The sequence below is a fragment of the Capsicum annuum genome, chromosome 1 (genome assembly GCF_002878395.1).
Source record: "Capsicum annuum cultivar UCD-10X-F1 chromosome 1, UCD10Xv1.1, whole genome shotgun sequence".
In the NCBI taxonomy this organism is placed as follows: Eukaryota; Viridiplantae; Streptophyta; class Magnoliopsida; order Solanales; family Solanaceae; genus Capsicum; species Capsicum annuum.
The window spans coordinates 248,937,478-248,955,942 of record NC_061111.1 but is presented as its reverse complement, the minus strand read 5'-3'; the positions used below and the strand labels follow the sequence as shown (position 1 = coordinate 248,955,942).

General features: G+C 35.5%; 1 protein-coding gene across 1 annotated transcript; it reads left to right on the top strand.

Annotated features, from left to right (window-relative positions):
• The first annotated feature begins 16,357 nt into the window (after positions 1–16,357).
• On the top strand, positions 16,358–17,476 carry LOC107854810 (premnaspirodiene oxygenase). Its single transcript, XM_016699812.2, has one exon. It carries the CDS (start codon positions 16,609–16,611, stop codon positions 17,311–17,313), a length of 705 nt encoding a protein of 234 aa, XP_016555298.2. The 5' UTR covers positions 16,358–16,608; the 3' UTR covers positions 17,314–17,476.
• Positions 17,477–18,465: the final 989 nt, after the last annotated feature.

Sequence of the window (18,465 nt, the reverse complement as noted above, 5' to 3'; positions counted from 1 at the left end):
ACGACTAGCACATCGACAACTCCAGAAGAGGTTAAAGAACAAGCCCATGACTGGCAAACTGTCTTATTTTTCAATAGAAAAAAATGACTGTGAAAACCCATAAGGGATCCAACGGTGGTTCACCCATCATCAAGGTTAAATACTTTGATGCGGTGGCAGGTAAGTTTGTCAGCCCTAACTTGCCGGAGTCCTCTCCATTCAGATCATCTCTACCCTCCCCTTCTGGGCCTAAGGGCAATGGGCTTGCCCACTATGTGGATCTTAGACCTGACAAAGCTAAAGCCCTTAACTAGGTTGCCAGTAGACCTACACATCAGTAGGCCCTCGAGGCCCACTTCGTGGATCGAGGATTAAAAGAGTCCTTAAATTCTAAGAAGCCCAATTCCCAGCCTAAAGACAGGCCCAAGTTCCTGGCTCAAGAGGTTCTAAAAGACTCGACCCTCCCTCTTTAATTCAAAATAATTCTAAACGCCCCATCACTCCCTCATCTTTGGAATTAAAAAGAAAAGAGGCCTTCCCAAGTGGGGACCCCTTAGGCCACCTGGACTTAGGCAATGATGAGCCTAAAGTACTGACGGCGGGAAACTCTTCCACTTCCCGCAGAGATGTGATGGAAGCTGTCCAAACTGTGGACATAACATTAAATGCTAGTGGAATTCCCGATAGTGGAACCCCTCAGCTTTCTCCCTATATCTTCTAAGGTTATATACCCTGATAAGGTCATGGTAGAGTCTCCTCAAGTTAGCAACCATGAGCTCCCCAATAAACAAACTCTACCCCGACTACTATCACAACAACTTCACTATCTTTGAATCACCGACCAGCTTCTTGGCTGGAAATCTATCTGTCCAACCAAACAGTTCCCCTGCACCTGGAATGGGAGGGAAGACAAGTCACCATTCTGATTCAAGACCCATAATATCTAGCTCATCTAGCCATAGAGATCCTGAACCATGGACTACTGACGTTCAGGTCTAACGTATGGATGACCACCCTATTCTAGGTGATCAACTCATCTTACCAGGAGGAACTAATAACAGAGTCACTATCTAATATTATGAACCACCTCAGTCTCAGTCTTTCATTCTTCCCATCCCCCAATTCAGCTCTAATGTTCCAAGGCCCAGCTTTTGTGACACCCATTGAGGGAAAACAAGCCTTTCCCAGTTAGCCACAAGCTCTATCACTAACCACCTTTTTTCCTCACTTGACTCTAGAAAGAATAGAGAGGTTAAATGCCTCGAAAGCCTTGAATGCAAGCAACAGGGACATGGAGGAGTTCCTCTCCCATCTGAGGGTCCCATGAACATAAATTCTTACCCTGGAAGAGCCTCTAATGCTAGAATTCACAGAGCCTTTCCAGGAAATAGTGATCATTCTGATCCCTCTAGGGTTAGTAGATCTATGCCTAAAAGTAAGTACTCCAAACCCTATGAAATAAGAGAAACTCACAGGCAGGCTATCCTCTCTCAGCAGGAAGAGGAGAGTGTCTTTCTTGGAAGCCATCTCCGCCCTAATGGGCAAGGGAAAGGAGATTGCAATAGAACTCCACCACCCTTCTCTATCTAAGATAAAGAAGTGCATTGTGTGGAATGTTAGGGGGAAATGCTGAATTTAGGAAACACTGTAAGTCTATGATTAGTATCTACAATCCCACTATTTTGTCCCTACTGGAGACCAAGATGACTGACCATCAGGACCTGTGTGAGGAACTTGGATTCCAATGCCAACTCCAATCTGCTGCTACTGACAACTCTGGAGTCCTTATTATAATGTGGGGGAAAGTCCAAATAGAAGAGAAAAGAACCCCTACTCCCCCACCAATTGAAAATAGGAAACAGAAAAGAAAGAGAAACTATAACCAAAACTGTATAATCTGCAGAATTATATATTGAAGTTGTTTGTGCGAATTAGGCAAATAAAATTAAATGTAAACTAACCTTGTATCATAGCTGACAAAATAATTAAAACATAGCACCACATGCTCCTGTTGCACGTCTGCCACGATTAGTCGCCTTCGTGTAATATAAGCTAGCAGTAGCTAAAGAGGATATAAAAATGATGAATTACGATTCAAAGTATAAGGAAAATAGAGGAGCATTCAACAGCATGTAGATAGTACTGTAGAACTATTTTTTAGAGAAAAATAAAAGAGGGTGTTCCTCTAAACATACGTGTGTGAGATGGATGTAAAACTTGTGATGTATTATAGGTTTGTACTTACTTATAGTTGCTAACATGGCATAGGCTTCTTATAAGTCATAATTACTAAGCTAGTGTAGAGGATGTTTTTCCTTTTAATCTTAAAGTGTTATAAGATATAGAACTTACCACTGGCTCTTCAATTTTTTCTGTATGACGAATGGCAGCAAGATCAACGTTATAATATATAGAATTTATCACTGGCTCTTCAATTTTTTATGCATAACTAATGGCATCAACAATATCACGATTTCATTCTTTATAGAGACTTGTAATAAGACCATGTTGGCCTGCTCTAGCTGTACGTCTAACCCTGTGCCAAAAAACTACACCGGATGTGGCAACGAAAAAAAGAGTATTCAGCAGCATGTTATATATTAAATGTAGAACTATTTTTCAAAGAGAAATAGTGTGTTCCTCTAAACATCTGTGTGTGAGATGCATGTAAAACTTGAGATGTATTGGTTGTACGTCCAACCCTATGCCAAAAATCTACAGTGGACATAGCAATCTCTGCTTAGAATGAGGGGAAAAAGTTACCATGAAGTAACTTACCTTTCCCCGTTCGATCAACTTCGATAGGATACTTAAGAAGGTGGGCTCTCATTTCAGTGACTTCATCAGCCGCGTACTATAGCCAATTGTGTTCACCAAATACTCTCATCTATCTCACGCTTTCAAGACTCCCTGGATGCTCAAAACATTTCTCTAGAGTTGTTGTGTGCTCTTTCCGAAGTGACATTCTATATCCGTATATCTGCAATCGAAATGCGATAGCAACTTAGTCACACATTTTTACCACTTGAAAAGAAATGCATTGTAAGAATGGTCTGAATATCAGTTCATAGTATCAAGCCGAAGCAGATATTGTTATAGCAATTTATGTCAAAATTTACCTGTGCATGTGGTCCAGGGTGTTTGTTTGCCTATGTATGATGAGGCTGATATGTACCCATTGTAATTTCAGTATATCTGGTTCCTTCACGAGAAGGTTAATTGATGTTTGCAGATCCCAATTTGACATACTCATCGTCTACTATCATACTTTTTGAGTGAACATATATCATAAATTGTCGATTTTTCTGAGTGAGTTCCTGAATAAGGATAGATTACATTTATAACAAAGATCAGAGGCTGATAATTATTAGAGAATCATGAAAACCAACTAAGCTTAGATGGTGGAACGGTCGATTACCTGAGGTGTACTTGGCTTCAAACTTTTGGTAACTATAGTGATTCGTTTTCTATATTTCTAACTCCAAGGAAAATATCTTTTTCCTTTATTTCTGCCTTTAATTTATTAATTCTAATAACTAAATTTTCATATGAAGGCGGGCTAAGATGATGGGTTGACGGTTGCCTTAGGTTATGAAGTGGGTATTCGAGTTCTTGAAGATGAGGAAGTCCTTATCTTTGCTAATTTCTACAGATTATGGGCGCTTTCTATTCAAGGTTAGTCATTTATCTCTTATTATTTGTTTAATTGGATTATCCAAACTTAGAAAGTGTAAGGCTTTATAATTATCACCTTAATATGTGATGTGGAATAATTGGTGATTTATACATGATACAATCCTGCTTTGTCGATATCAAGTATATGTCATGCTAGTGGTGTTGTTCATGGCATTAGTCTTTGCTTAATTGTAGAGTTACAACGGCACTTACTGAAATCCTAAGCTTAGATAGAGAAACAGTTGATTACCTGAGGTGTAGTTGGCTTCGAACTTTTGGCAACTGTAGTGATTCCTTTTTCCGGAACCTCGCGATTGCCAAGGCAGAAGAAAATCAAATAGTCTTGTGGTTTATATGTATTTTGCAGTCCTACCTCTTGTAAAGCTTTGTAAATAGTTTCATACATCATCTGCATGGTATTGCATGTATTGCAAATACAAACAACATCTGTTATGAAGATGCAACCTGCATAACATAAGCATCAAATTTGCACACTAACACACAATTAGTCCCAAAGATATCATAAAGATAGCTAAGCAGAATAAACGTGAAGGTGAACATATCTAACCCGACCAAAAAGAGTTAAGCTGCTAACAAAGACATCAATTCTTGATACAAGAGAGACAATATGGTAAATTCCCGGTAACTGAAACTAAAACTAAAACCTCCATGTGCAGTGAAATCTCAAATAAATTTCAATTAATTAGACCACCTTAAAAAGTTGATACAAAAATTCAGTCATATCATATGTTATTACATCATAAATGCTTAGAGATATGCTTAAGAGCAAATTTTTTTTCAGATCTTAGGTAATAATACAATTATAATGCAAATGAAATGGAGCGAAAGCTTTCGTTTCGATCTTCCATGACAGGACCTCAGGGGCAATGTAAGCAGGTATTCCTACTGTCGACTTTGGGTGTGAATGTACCAACCCAGACTGCATAATAAAGTATATATAAGTATATTAGTGTCGTTTTAAATGTAACACAACCAAGCTTCTCAAGTAGAGAACAAGAACAAACCTTGGAATAACCAAAATCGCATATTTTTAGTCGGGGTAAATCAGTTAGAAATGCTAAAATGTTAAATAGTTGTAACAAAAAACATATGTTGCTCGGACTCTTCAAAATGCAAAATAGATATGTATCAGAAGCAGGTGCAACAATATTTTTAAATAGTTCGAGCAATATGGGCTAAAAGAAGGAATAAAAAAGTCCCTCTAGAGGTCTTGGGAGAATGGTGACATTTAGTCAAAAGGTTAAAATTCAAGCAATGAACATCTTCCCAATAAAGATTTCATCAATTCTTTTGATTTCTTTTAATTCCAAGGAACACTTTTTGTGTCAAACTTTTAGTCATTAAATACTAATTTATCGTACTTTTCACTTAAGAATGTTTCAGTTAGACCTTAATTAGTCAAGATCTACCACCATTACTAAATTCTGATATGTATATTTCTAAGTAAAGTAATCTCAAGAGAGAAATGTAGATGTCTTGTGATAGATTTCAAGTTGAGCCCATGTAATGACTTCAAGAAGTTCTTCAAGTGTACCATAGCCACCTAAATATTATGAAAACAGGAACACCGATTCAACAACAACAATGTACACAATAAGGAAAATTCGAAAGTGGAAGTGGAAAAATGACGATCAAAAATTAAATCTCAAAACTTAGCTTGAGCATGCAGCAGAGACTGGTTGGTAAAGAAGGAAGAAATTGCTTCTTTGTTTAGCCGGGACGAGTCTCATCGGCGACTGAACGGCCAGGAAAAAACTGAAATAGCAAGAAATAATTCTCAATACAGTCTCCATGCTGATAGTTAATTATGAAAGACCAACAAAGATCCCCTCAAGATATATCCTTCCCAACTCAATACCAATTTATATTTGATAACCCTCCATAGAAAATGCAATGGGTTAACGATAGCAAGATCACTGTATGCACAGAAATGTAATTTTGAAACAAGGCCAGACAAACCAATTCCAGGTTCCATAAAATATATTTTATAAATTAGGATTTTGAAATTTTAAGATCGGAATAACCACAACATGTAAAATCTACACATGGACACACAACAACTACATTCATTTTTTTTCCTGATTTCTCTCAGGAATCATAAAGCTCGTAACAAAAGTGATGTATTGACTTGGACATACGTCAAAACATATAATTTTGTATTGCAATATTTTTAAACAACTATGATAAAGATTAATGTTCTCTATCAACATTACATGAATTCTATTGTCTTGCAAAAAGATATAATCTTTCCCACATTAGTTGTGCACGTTATTAAAATAGTTGTCCCAAATTACTTGTTAACACAAAACCAGGAGAGAATTGATTAATTTTTTTGTCCATTTTACCATTAGAATTCATTACTTCGAAAGTGTAAACAAGTTTGTAAAGTTTAAGTAAATAAACAAATAACAAAACTTGCCTGCTAGAAGACATAAGCTGATCTCTGAACTCTTTAAACTTGAGATTTCTCATGTTCTCGAAACTAAATACATACACTGAACTATACTTTTCGGCACATTCCCTTAATGAATTAACAATGATTTCTTTGTGCTCCTTCCCCTTCTTCTTCGTCTTATATAAAGCAACTGCAATCAAATTATACAACACGTGAGCTTAAACGGTAATTAATTCAACAGTCATGAGCTTAATAACAACTTAGAAATCACTAAAAATGCTTCAGCAATAATGAATCCAACAATCATATATTGAAAATTCTAGGGTTTTCCTGTACCGGCTATGTTACTGGGAAAAATTGGCAAGAGTACCCACTTCCAAAACTATTTTGCCATTTACCCACTAAATTATTTTTGATTTAATTTTTAGGATTAAGGTATAAAAAATTGGTAAAAGTTAAAAAAGTGGGGCCCACAGGTGGACCAAGGGATCATTTCATTATTTTTAGAACTTTACAAATTTAATATAATACACTAGCACCCTCCACTTGTTCCAGTATCCGAAAAACCCCTCTCTCTCTCTTCTTCAATTCTCTCAACTCTCGCTTAAGAAACCTTCATCTCAAAATTGTCATTTTTGTTTCTTCTTCTTCTCCAGCAGCTAAGGGGTCGTTATTGCTTTGTAAGGTTAGTTAAAATCAAGTTGCGATCATTTCTAGATCCATTTAAACGGGTTTCTTTACTAATCGATTCGTAGTGATGTAGGAAATTATTTGTTTTTTGAATTTGGTTGATTAAGAAGTTTTGGTTTAGTTCTGATTTTGTTTAGCAAAGAAGTGTTGAATGGTGGGATAATCGTTATTTGAAGAGTTATTTTGGAATTTTGATTCGAACAATGATCTGTTTCTGTTTGTAGACCCGTGGTCTATGAAATCAGAATGTCCTAGATTGAAATCAATTTTTAGACGTATGAAATTCATTTAAAATATGAAGGATGAAATAGTAAATATTAAAAGATTAATAGCTAATTAGTTTGATTAGGTGCACTAGTTTGATTTTTACACTGCATATTGGATTTTGGTGGGATATTTCTTAATTTTTTTTATTTTTTTGGGGCGGGAGGGGGATCATTTGAGTATTGAGTTATTTCTGTTGATAGACTTGTGGTCTATGAACTGAAAATGGGAGATTTGTTCTGCAGGTGTAGATTGTGTTGAAAATGGGTAAACAATACATCCTTTCTAAATGCAAAGCCAATACCGTTTCTGATTTTGCTGGTAGCAGTAGAAAAAGAAAAGCTGAGGCAGTTGGAAATGTCTCAAAAAGGAAGAAAAATAAAGAGTTGGTGTTCGAATAAGATTCGAACTTAAAGGAGATAAGCGACTACGCCGATTTCGGTGATGATGTTGCCAAGCACAGTGCTAGTAGTGACAGTGAAGAGAGCGAAGACAGTGGAAGAAACAGTGATAATGAGGATAATGATCCCTTGTCCGTGCCATCTCTTTCAAGGTTCATTTTCGTGAAGTGGTATAACCTTCAAATGATAATGGATGAGGTCGGATCTTTCTTGGCAAAGATATCATCAGATCAAGAATAGCTGCTTATCGAGATTTTCAGCAAGTTCTTGTCGACCAAGAGTTGAAGAAAAGATTCAAGCAGTCCTGTTTTGGACACCTGAGAAACCTGCTGGAATATCTCAAGTTCAATGGGCAGTTGGTCCATTATTTGTTGTTGCAACGCATCAAGAATGATAAGATGCGTCATGAGATGTGGTTCTGCGTAAACAAAAAGCCTACCTGTTTTGGCTTGAAAGAGTTTTGTTTGATCACGGGGTTGAACTGTTCATCATACCCCAATGAATCAAAAATGAAGAAGGTGTTACCAAAGGGGGAGAATTTTTTCTTTAAGGTGACCAAAAACAAAAACATTACGGCGGCCAACTTGCTATACCTGATCATAGGGAATAAGCTGAACGAGGATCAGAAATTTAAGTGTTTTTTACTGTGGTTATTGCACACCATGTTGCTTACAAAAGATTCAACGAAGGTTATTGACATGAAACTGATTTGAAGGTCGATTCTTTTAGTTTCTTCGAGAATTATCCGTGGGGGAAAGAGATATTTCAACTGACCCTAGACTATCTAAAGAAGAAAAGTGACCTGAAGAAGCAGAGAGAAGTATTTGATGAGAAGCAGAAGGCATCCTATGCTCTATTCGGATTTCCCTGGGCATTCATGATATCTAGCATAAACTCTTTAGTGAGTTTATCGTAGATTCTGATTTTAGTTTTACTATGTCATAGACTCTGAGTTCTTTTTTCACTGATGTACTGCTAACAGGTTTGGATCTACGAGGCCTTTTCTCATCTCAGAAAATTTGCTGGAAAATCAACGGATAAGCCCTTTCCCATTCCCCGAATCCTATGATGGCACACTACAAAAAGTGACCAGATAATCGAAGGCGTCGTTCAAGTACAAAGAAAAAGTTACCGAGGTATGAACTTATTTTTTACTATGCAATAATAATACTACTGTTGTATTGAATGTTATGTAATTGTTAATTGATATTTTGTAGAACGTGCACCCGTACATCATCCCTACTTTTCGTGAGACGAAGATGGATTACATGATTTTTTTTGAGCCATATACGGACGAGGTGAAGAATAACGTCCTTGATGGCTTTAAGAAATAGTTAGAAGGGGTGACTGTACTTATTTCAAATGAGGGCAGTGATGATGATGCCAATTTGGGTGGTAACCCCGTTGAAGTACGCGTTGGTAATGATGATACTCTGGGCACCTCCAAAGATGCAGCGGGCACCTCATCTCCTGAGGATTTTCATAAGCGTGTAGCTGCGCTCGAAAAAGCGGTGTTGGATTTATTTCCTATATTAGAGAGAAAAGACTGAAGAAAAAGGAACAAGATGAGTGACAACACGAGCAAGGTAACTTCATTCAATCAATAATTGATATTGTTAATGAATTTTCATCTTTAAATATCAGTAACACTTTGTAATATGATGATACAGTGAATGTGGACCTTCGTGAATCAGAGAGGAATGAAGAAGGAGAAAAAAAAAAAGCAAAATGGATGGGTTGGCCTCTGTTGTGGCGGGAAAGGAAAAAGAAGAAGAAAAGAAGGATAGAGAAGATAAAATGGAAGAAGATATGTGCCAAGAAAAAAGTCCAAAAGAAGCAGCTGCAGAAGCAGAAGAAGAAGCTGAAAAAGAAGTAGCAACAGATGTTGTGAAAAAAAGAAGAAGAAGGTGAAGAAGAACCAGCTGAAGAAAGTCCAAAAGAAACAGCTACAGAAGTAGAAGAAGCTGAAAAAAAAGTAGCAGCAGATGTTGAGAAAAAGGGAGAAGAGGTGAAGAAGCACCAGCCAAAGAAGCACCAGCTACTGCAGATGCTGATATAGAAAGAGAAGAAGGCGAGCATGAAGAAGCAGCTACAGCTGCTAAGAAAAAAAGAGTTGAAGCTGACCAAAAATATGTGGTCATAGATATCGTAAGTGAAATCAACAGTAACATTTGTGTTGATGAGGAAGACAGGAAAAAAGACATTTGAATGCTAATATTGTTAATGTGTTGTTGAATGATCAGTAGTTAGGATCGGACAAATATTTTTTTTTATTTGACAAGTATGAAAGTTTAAGGATCTGTTGGTAGGATATTAGAAACATTCTTTTATTTTATGATAGTAGTTATGATTCTGCACTGAATCTGTCTCTATCAAACTGATTAGTGGCATGACTATTTGAATATGCAGGGTGTTGTCTTAGTTGGTACAATGTATGATTGATGTCGTAGAATGCATACTTAATCTTTCGTATACTTCATGTATGGTCTATTATTACCATGCTGGTCGATTTTAAGTTGACGTGTTGTTTAACTGACCATGATTCTATGAAAAATAGTATTAACATTATAGAAAAATAGAAGTATTATTATTTATTCAATATCACTACATCTATGTTACACCTTTCCAAAGAACGAATACTAGCATTATAGCACATAACATCATTTTTAGGCCATTCTCCCTTTCTTCAGTCAAAATTAATTTTTGTTTTAGTTGATTCCTCTCTATTTTGGTGTCATGTAGGAACACTTTAAAGTTATCCCTCTGTTCTTCGACTTCTTTGAACAAAGTCATGAGAAAATCTTTATTTTCTTCGCATTGTTGGAGCCTTTGTAGTAGATTAAATTTTGCCAAGCCTTGAAAATTTGATGTCTCGGGTCTAGGACTCAACGTTGATGGACTGATTGGAGGTGATAGCTCATCAAGCCATTTAAAAAACGATCATGTGTCATTATCCTAGAAAAAAATAATAATTACATAACGACTAACTTAACTTCACAAAAAAGACACACACAACTCACCTTTGCAATTGCACAATTATAAAATTTATGACCTGGATTTGAGTCCGTGCGTGACGTCCTCAGGACAGCCGCATTTTCAGAATGACAAATTAGAATATTTTTAGAATTAGATGTTTGAAAGGCTTGAGACATTGTATAATTTTTCAATACAAAACAAAGCGAATGAAATAAAATAATGAGGGATGACCGACCTTATATATGAAGTAAAAATAAAGTGTTGACACTGATGGATTATAAAAGTAGCCATTTATTACCGTTGGAGCAGTAATTTTATTTTTTGAACTGATGGTGACACTTAATAGACCGTCGTAGATCATTACCTATGTCATCCATCGATTTGTCTAGTCTACCGTAGACTTATACCTTCTGTAGTGCATCGATTGATCTTCTGATTACATAAGTATGCGTAATCATGTAAAAAATATACTTGTGATTTTAGGGTCCATCGATTATACTAGTCTACCATAGACTTATACCTTTAGATGTGCATCGATTGATATCATAAGTATGCTTAGACCACATTGATCAATGTGCATTGCCATAGACCGTCATTTGGATATAGTTCAAAAATGAATAAATAAAATAAAAAAAAATGTAGTGTTTATTTCTACACATGTGAGTGAGTGTAAACAAGACACACAATCATATTAGAGCTTGTACAAAGTGAATTAAGGAGTGTGTGGATGGGTAGTGGTTGAATGTTCAATATGATAAGAGTAATGTTTGTCAAAGCACAAGTATGTATTAAGGATATATATTGTATTGAGGATGATGATTGTTCAACCACTATCCATTCCACACACTATTTTGATTTAGGGGTTATGATGGAAGGAGTATGTGGATTGTGTAGTCATCAAATACAATATATCTTTAATACATACTTGTGCTTTGGCACACATTACTCTTAGCATATTGAACATTCAACCACTACCCATTCACACACTCCTTAATTGACTTTGTACAAGCTCTAATATGATTGTGTGTCTTGTTTACACTCACTCACATGTGTAGAAATCAACACTACATTTATTTTTAATCTATTTATTTATTTTTTAACTACATCAGAGTGACGGTCTATAGCGGTGCACATCGACCAACGTGGTCTACGCATACTTATGATATCAATCGATGCACATCTAAAGGTGTAAGTCTACGGTAGACCAGTCTCATCAATGGCTGACACAAGCCATGATCTACTATGGTCAATTAACTGTCACCACCAGTCTATAGACCAGACTAATCGATGGACCCTCAAGATTATCTATTTATTTTAATTATTTTGTTTCACCAGCCCCAAAATATGTTATTATCTATTTAAATTATTTTTAATTTAATTATTTTGTTCCACCAACCCCAAAATATGTTATTGTCTGTTTAAATTATTTTTATTTTAATCATTTTGTTCCATCAACCCCAAAATATGTTATTGTCTATTTAATCATTTTTAATTTAATTATTTTGTTCCACCAATCCCAAAATAAGTTATTGTCTGTTTAAATCATTTTTAATTTAATTAATTTATCCCACCAGTCCTAAAATATGTTATTGTCTATTTAAATCATTTTTAATTTAATTATTATGTTCCACCGGCTGTTATTGTCTGTTTTAATTTAACCAATGACGCATCAACTCAGATTGTCTACGATCGACTAGTATACAAGGTCGATGAAAGACGAAGTATGTGATTCATGATAGACTATATATCACTTTTTATAGAAATTTGAAATTAATCAAGTCAAACTACAGTACTATTAATTGAACGAGACATACATATTTGAAATTTGTGTTTGTACAGAAGAATAACTGCCACCAAAAAATTACAGAAGAATAACCGCCACCAAAAAAATGAATCATAACAAATATGATAAACATAACGTTCAAACTGAAATTGTTCATTAAACTGAAACTGAAACTTACATTAAACTGGTTCATTGCATTACTTGATAAAATTTATAGCAAAAGGGGAAAAATGGAAGAAGTTGTCTTCTAACAAAGTCCTACTAAGAAAGTTTCTTCAACAATGAACAAACCAACAAAAACTTAACAACATAAAAAAAAAAATAAAACTAAAATTTAGGGGGGAGGGGGGGGGGGGGGGGGGGATGTAGTCGTTGCCGTCCATTCCAAGATACTCCCAAATTGCTCGGAGAAAACGAGCAATTTGTCGGAGCTCACGCTCCAAGTAACGGTGGTATTCTCCCAATCGGTAGAATAGCTTGTCAAAATTATTTTGATGTAGAAGCAAATCGTAGTGACGAGGGAAAACTCGTCTGATTGGGCGAAGGGCAATTCTGTGACCAGGCATGATTTTTGGTGTTTTTGGGAAAAAGAAGAGGGTTTCTGATGTTTTGGGTTTAGGGATAAGTGAAGGGTTATGTAGAAATAGGGCCTATACTTATAGACCTATAGATTACGTCCTTTCATATATCGAACCAATGGTCAGTAGACGCGTGTAGGAATAGAAAATGTTTGGTTTGCGTATACTAGCAATTTTTCTTGAGAACAGACGTGTTTGCAGCTTTTAATTAACTAGGAACAGGAAATAATGATTCAAAGTATCTATTAGAAAGATATGGCGATATAAATACCTACATAGCGTGTTTGATGATTAATCATATAACAAATATATATTATTTAATAGACCGCATTAAAGATATACCATAGAATGTATGTAGTCTATCGTAGACAAAGATTGAAGTCGATAATAACTGAGTGTTAAATTCTACTGAAATGCACATTTATACACCAAAATAGTAGCTTTACAAATGAAGAAAAATAAAGCCTATGTATGATTTTTGGCCAAGCTACACGTGGTTATTTTGTGCTCAGATTTCTTGCATATTGAACACCTATTCCTCCTTTTGGACTTGAACGTCTCACCGACGCTCTTACTGTGTTTGACTTTCTTCCTTTCGAATTTGGGATCGTAGGGGGGTGGAGAAATTTTAATGTCTAGCAATTCTTGTGGCATATTTCATTCGGCCTCTGAAGGGACAACACTAATTGTTTTCGAGTATGCGAGGAGGTAACTTGGAGCTTTATAAATTAGCGAAGAGTACTCGTAGATGGAATTTCCATAACCTACGTCATCGCTATACTTTGCTCACAAAGCTTCCATCGCATGTTCGCACAGCATTTTCACCAAGTCAAATTTCTGACAAGAACAACTCCTCTCCAAGATATTGACCTTGGCGGTAACACCATTGCCAAACACCGTGTACTGGTCGAGAACCCCATTTGGATTAGTCACATACAAGGAATCGCTCGCACTCTTGTTATCCCTTAGGATTTTTTTCGCAGAAGGCACAAATATATTTTTTTTACCATTGACATAGGCATACTGCTCCCTAAACTTTTCACCAATTTTTTTAGTAATTGAATTGAATATGTATAACATGAGGTACTCCCATTCATCAAAACCAAGTTGAGCGACTCGACGATGTTTGTGGTCATCACATCGTACCTATTGCCTGGGAAGTGTGATCTACTCTATTTTTCAAAACCAAGCACATTTTCAAGGACATGTGCTGCCTCGGGACAATTATACTTTAATTTCTCAAAATTCTCACTAAACTCATCAAGGGAATACGCCTTTGTCGCGGCGTAGAATAGATAGAGATGTTCTCCACAGTGTAGATTTATACGGAGATTTTCAGCGAGGTGCCTCATGCAAAGTTCGTGATTTGCACGATTGTATACACGGGAGAAGGCATTAGCGATGCTAATGTGCCTTTCAGAGATGACACATAGATCTGGTTCATCTTTTACGATAGACTTCAACTTCTGGAATAAAAAAGTCCAAGAAGCATCGTTCTCTTTATCGAGGACACAAAAAGCAATTGGAAAGATATGATTTTCAGTGTCTTATGCAACTGCACTCAGCAACACGCCCCCGTACTTTCCATACAAATATGTGCCATCGACGGCAATTACCTTTCTCATGTGGTCATATCCCCGTAAGCAAGCTCCGAATGCTAAGAAGTAGTAAACAAACGATCCATCAATCTGGTTTACCATGATAGAGTAGGAAGACCCTGGATTCAACAACTCCACCATATGGAAAAAAACATGCAAGCAAGCATATCCGTGCTCCAGTGTCCCGCGAATGATGTTCTTTGCAATTACACTTCCTTTCCAACACATCCAGTAGCTTGCATGGCAATGTAACTCCTTGAACATAATCCTTTGAATTTCACTTATGCTTGGACCCTTACCATCCCGAAAATGATTTACGCATAGTGAAGCAATCAATTCAGATGACCTTTTTTTGTGCTTGCGAGTGATGTGTTTAACACTGCACGTGTGCACCCTGACATACTTTTATATGTGAAATCTAACTGAGGTTTCGTACCTCCTTGATCGCAACAACCAACCACAACCAGGAGATAGACATTTCACCTTCAACAATTTGGTGCAGCTCTTCTCCATACAATAATCAGAAGACTACCTTATTGATGCTCCATCCAGTAGCATTTTGAGTTGTTTCTTGTCAGCAAATGTTTGATCACGATAGAAATTGGTTCCATCGAAGAAAAAATATACTGGTTGGGATCCCGTTTAACAGTCTTCTTCTGCATCTTGTGAGTCCGATGAAACGTCTTCCATATGCACACAATCATATTCCATATTCATGGGATGATCGCCATCGCTCTCGTAATCATTCAAATCGTTGTCGACTATCCAGCACCGAGGTGGGGATGGTGATGAATTCATCGATCTTTCGAAGGACCTGTCGATTATATTTCTCCTTAAAATAGGCCTAAGTTATCTGCATCAACATCCATCATGTAAAGGGACACACGTGCATCATTATTTATGATCATAGGATTCACCTTTTCCCTCAAATGCATTAGATAACTAATCACCACATTGCTCGACGCCCAATCTAGATCCTCGCTCTGCTTTATGCTTGCAACCAATTCCTCGTATGAACTATTGCAGCGAACAGCAAATGGGCAGTGTCACCTTGGTAAAAGATCTCTATTTCCAACCTCTGGGAGTATTCAACTATTCTCCCATGAAATCACCTGCAACCAGAATAAATTCTGCAACAGACATCCTAGAATTAACCTTTGGTCGACGGTAGATTAAGCTTAGGGTCTATTTCGAGATGTATGCACGGTCGATGAATTACGATGACGGATCGATAACTGTGCAGATATCCATACAGAAACTTAAAATTGCAAATATTGCTTCTAATCAATGGTCGTTGGGTTTATGGAATAGAGAAATGAACTTGGAGTCACCTCAGTTATTGTAATGTACTTCTAAAGAGTTTTTAACTGATATGACTGATTTAAAGCTTTTTAACAATGGAGGAAAGTGTGTTTGAGAAGATAACAAACTAACGGGGTAAATGGATGTAATGGACGAGCTTATGAGGTCTGTGGAGTGATTTAGAAAGTTGATAGCCGAAAGATAACGACGAAAAGGATGCCAGAATTGGAGCTTTTTTTGGAGGGAAAGAACCACCTTCTATTTTTACCTTTTGGATTATTTTTTTTATATTTTTGGAAACCTAGATATTTTATAATGGTGGATGATGGAGTGGGTTGAAGTGTATTATTAAAAACTTGGGGATGAATTTGTTAAGTTAGAAATATTAGGTTAAAGTGTAGTATTAAAAAGCTTGTGGGTGAATTCGTTGAGTTGGATAAATTTGTGGTGATGTGGATTAAATAGGGTCTTTGACAATTTTTTCATAACTTTTTAATAAACCACAAAATAGTTTTCAAAAAAGCCTTTTTGGCATACTTCCCCCTGTTACTCTTCGACTTCGTCATTGCTTTTTTGAGAATGAGAGATGCTTCCGGAGTTGTGTGGAAAATATCTAATATATCAATTTATAATTTTGCCCTTACAAATTGAGTTTAATATCAGCTTTGCCCTTGGTCGTTGCTCCACTCCCATTTCTATATATTAGAAATGCTCTTTCCATGAAGCTCTATATATAAGTTAGAATAGACGTTGGTAAACTAAAGTGGCCTATCTGTTATTTGTTTAGTCAATTACATAATGGAAGTCCCCTTCTTCATTGCTCCTAATTTTCCTACCTTTACTTCTTGCGTTCATTAAAAATCATAAAAGAGTGAAGAAATTGCCTCCGGTCCATGGAAACTCCCAATCATCAGAAACTTACATCAACTCAAAATCTATCGGCCTCATGCACCTTAAACTTGGTGAACGTTCAACTGTTGTCATATCTTCATATAAAATACTAAAAGAATTGATGAAAATAGGTGACACTGTGTTGTCACATAGGCCAGAGCTCCTTGTCGCGAAGACCGTAGCGTACAACGGTAAAGACATTACTTTTGCTCCCTATGGTGATTACTGGAGACAGATGCGCAAAATATGCACGTTAGAAATCCTTAGAACCAGAAGATTTCGCTCGAATTATCCTCTTATGTACGAGGAAATTTCTCGTTTAGTGAAAACTATTAAGGAGTCATCAGCTAAAGGTACCCCAATAGATGTGTACGAGTGTTTTAACTCGATCACTTGTGCTATTATATGTAGGGCTTCGATTGGAAAGGCATGTAAAGATCAAGATTCATTGATATCCACAATAAACAAAATAACACTTCTCGTGGGACATTTTAACATCTCAGATTTGTTCCCTTCCCTCGGGTTTCTCAATCGATTCATTACAGGATCTAATCAAAAGCTACCGAAAATGCATCATGAATTATTTGATCACCTTCTAGAAGAAATTGTTACGGAACACGAAGAAAGCATAAGAAAAAATAATGTTGATGAGGAAGATCTTTTGCACCTTTTTCTAAAGCTTAGAGAGAATGAGAGCCACAATTTTCATATCCATATTACAAGAGATAACATCAAAGCCATCATCTTGGTAAGTACATAATAATGCATTTTTCCAATATCCCTCTACGTATCTTATTCTTTTTGACAATTATTATTACTTTTCATATTTAGGATTTCCAATTATTACTTTTCATATTTGGGATTCCCTTTGTCTCAATTTAGGGGACACTTTTGGTAATCAATTTGATTAGTATTTAAATATTATTCTAACATTTTAAAATTAAATTGAAAGAACAATCTTGAACATAAGGATGTAAAATTAGTTGGGGGAGAATTTGGACAATCAGTCCAGAAAATGTGTAGGATACGTGATTTTGATATATAATTGATAGTAATTAAAAAATTGATCGATTTTCACTCATTGAAAGGTTAAAAGTTGGGTTGAGTTGAGTCCATCCTCTTTTAATTGAATGAATAGGATATGTGATCTGAATACGTAATTGATAGAATTAAAAAATTGATCGGTTCGCACTTATCGGAAGGTTAAAAATTGGGTTGAGTTGAGTCCATCCTCTTTTAATTGGATTGAGTCGAGTCCATCCTCTTTTAATTGGGTTGAGTCAAGTCCATCCTCTTTTAATTGGATATATAGGATATGTGATTTGGATACGTGATTGATAGTAATTAAAAAATTGGTCGGTTCTCACTTATTGGAAGGTTAAAAATTGGGTTGAGTTAAGTCCATCCTATTTTAATTGAGTTGAGTAGAGTCCATCCTCTTTTAATTGAATAAATATGATATGTGATTGTAGATACGTGATTTTTTATCCTCTCTAAATTTTAACTTGTTTATCGATATTAAATATTTATATTTATATTTAATCATATATTATTTTGATTGTTATTTTTATTTTTAATAATTTTTTTAAATAATAAATAATTAAATCACGTTAATTTTAAGAAATTTTATTTTATTTTATTTTATTTTTAATTTTATTCTAATTTGTAAAATAATACAAAATTTAAAAAATAATAATTTGTCTTTTATAATTTTTTAATAAATAAATTAATAGTTTTAATATTATTTTCTTTATATTTTAATATTTATAAATTGTTATTATATTTTTTTAAATATAAAATTAATTAATTATTATATTTGTTATTATTATTATTTTATTTATTCATTTTTATTTTATTTCATTTTGTTATTATTATTATTATTTTCTATATTTTCTATATAAAAAAAAGGGAA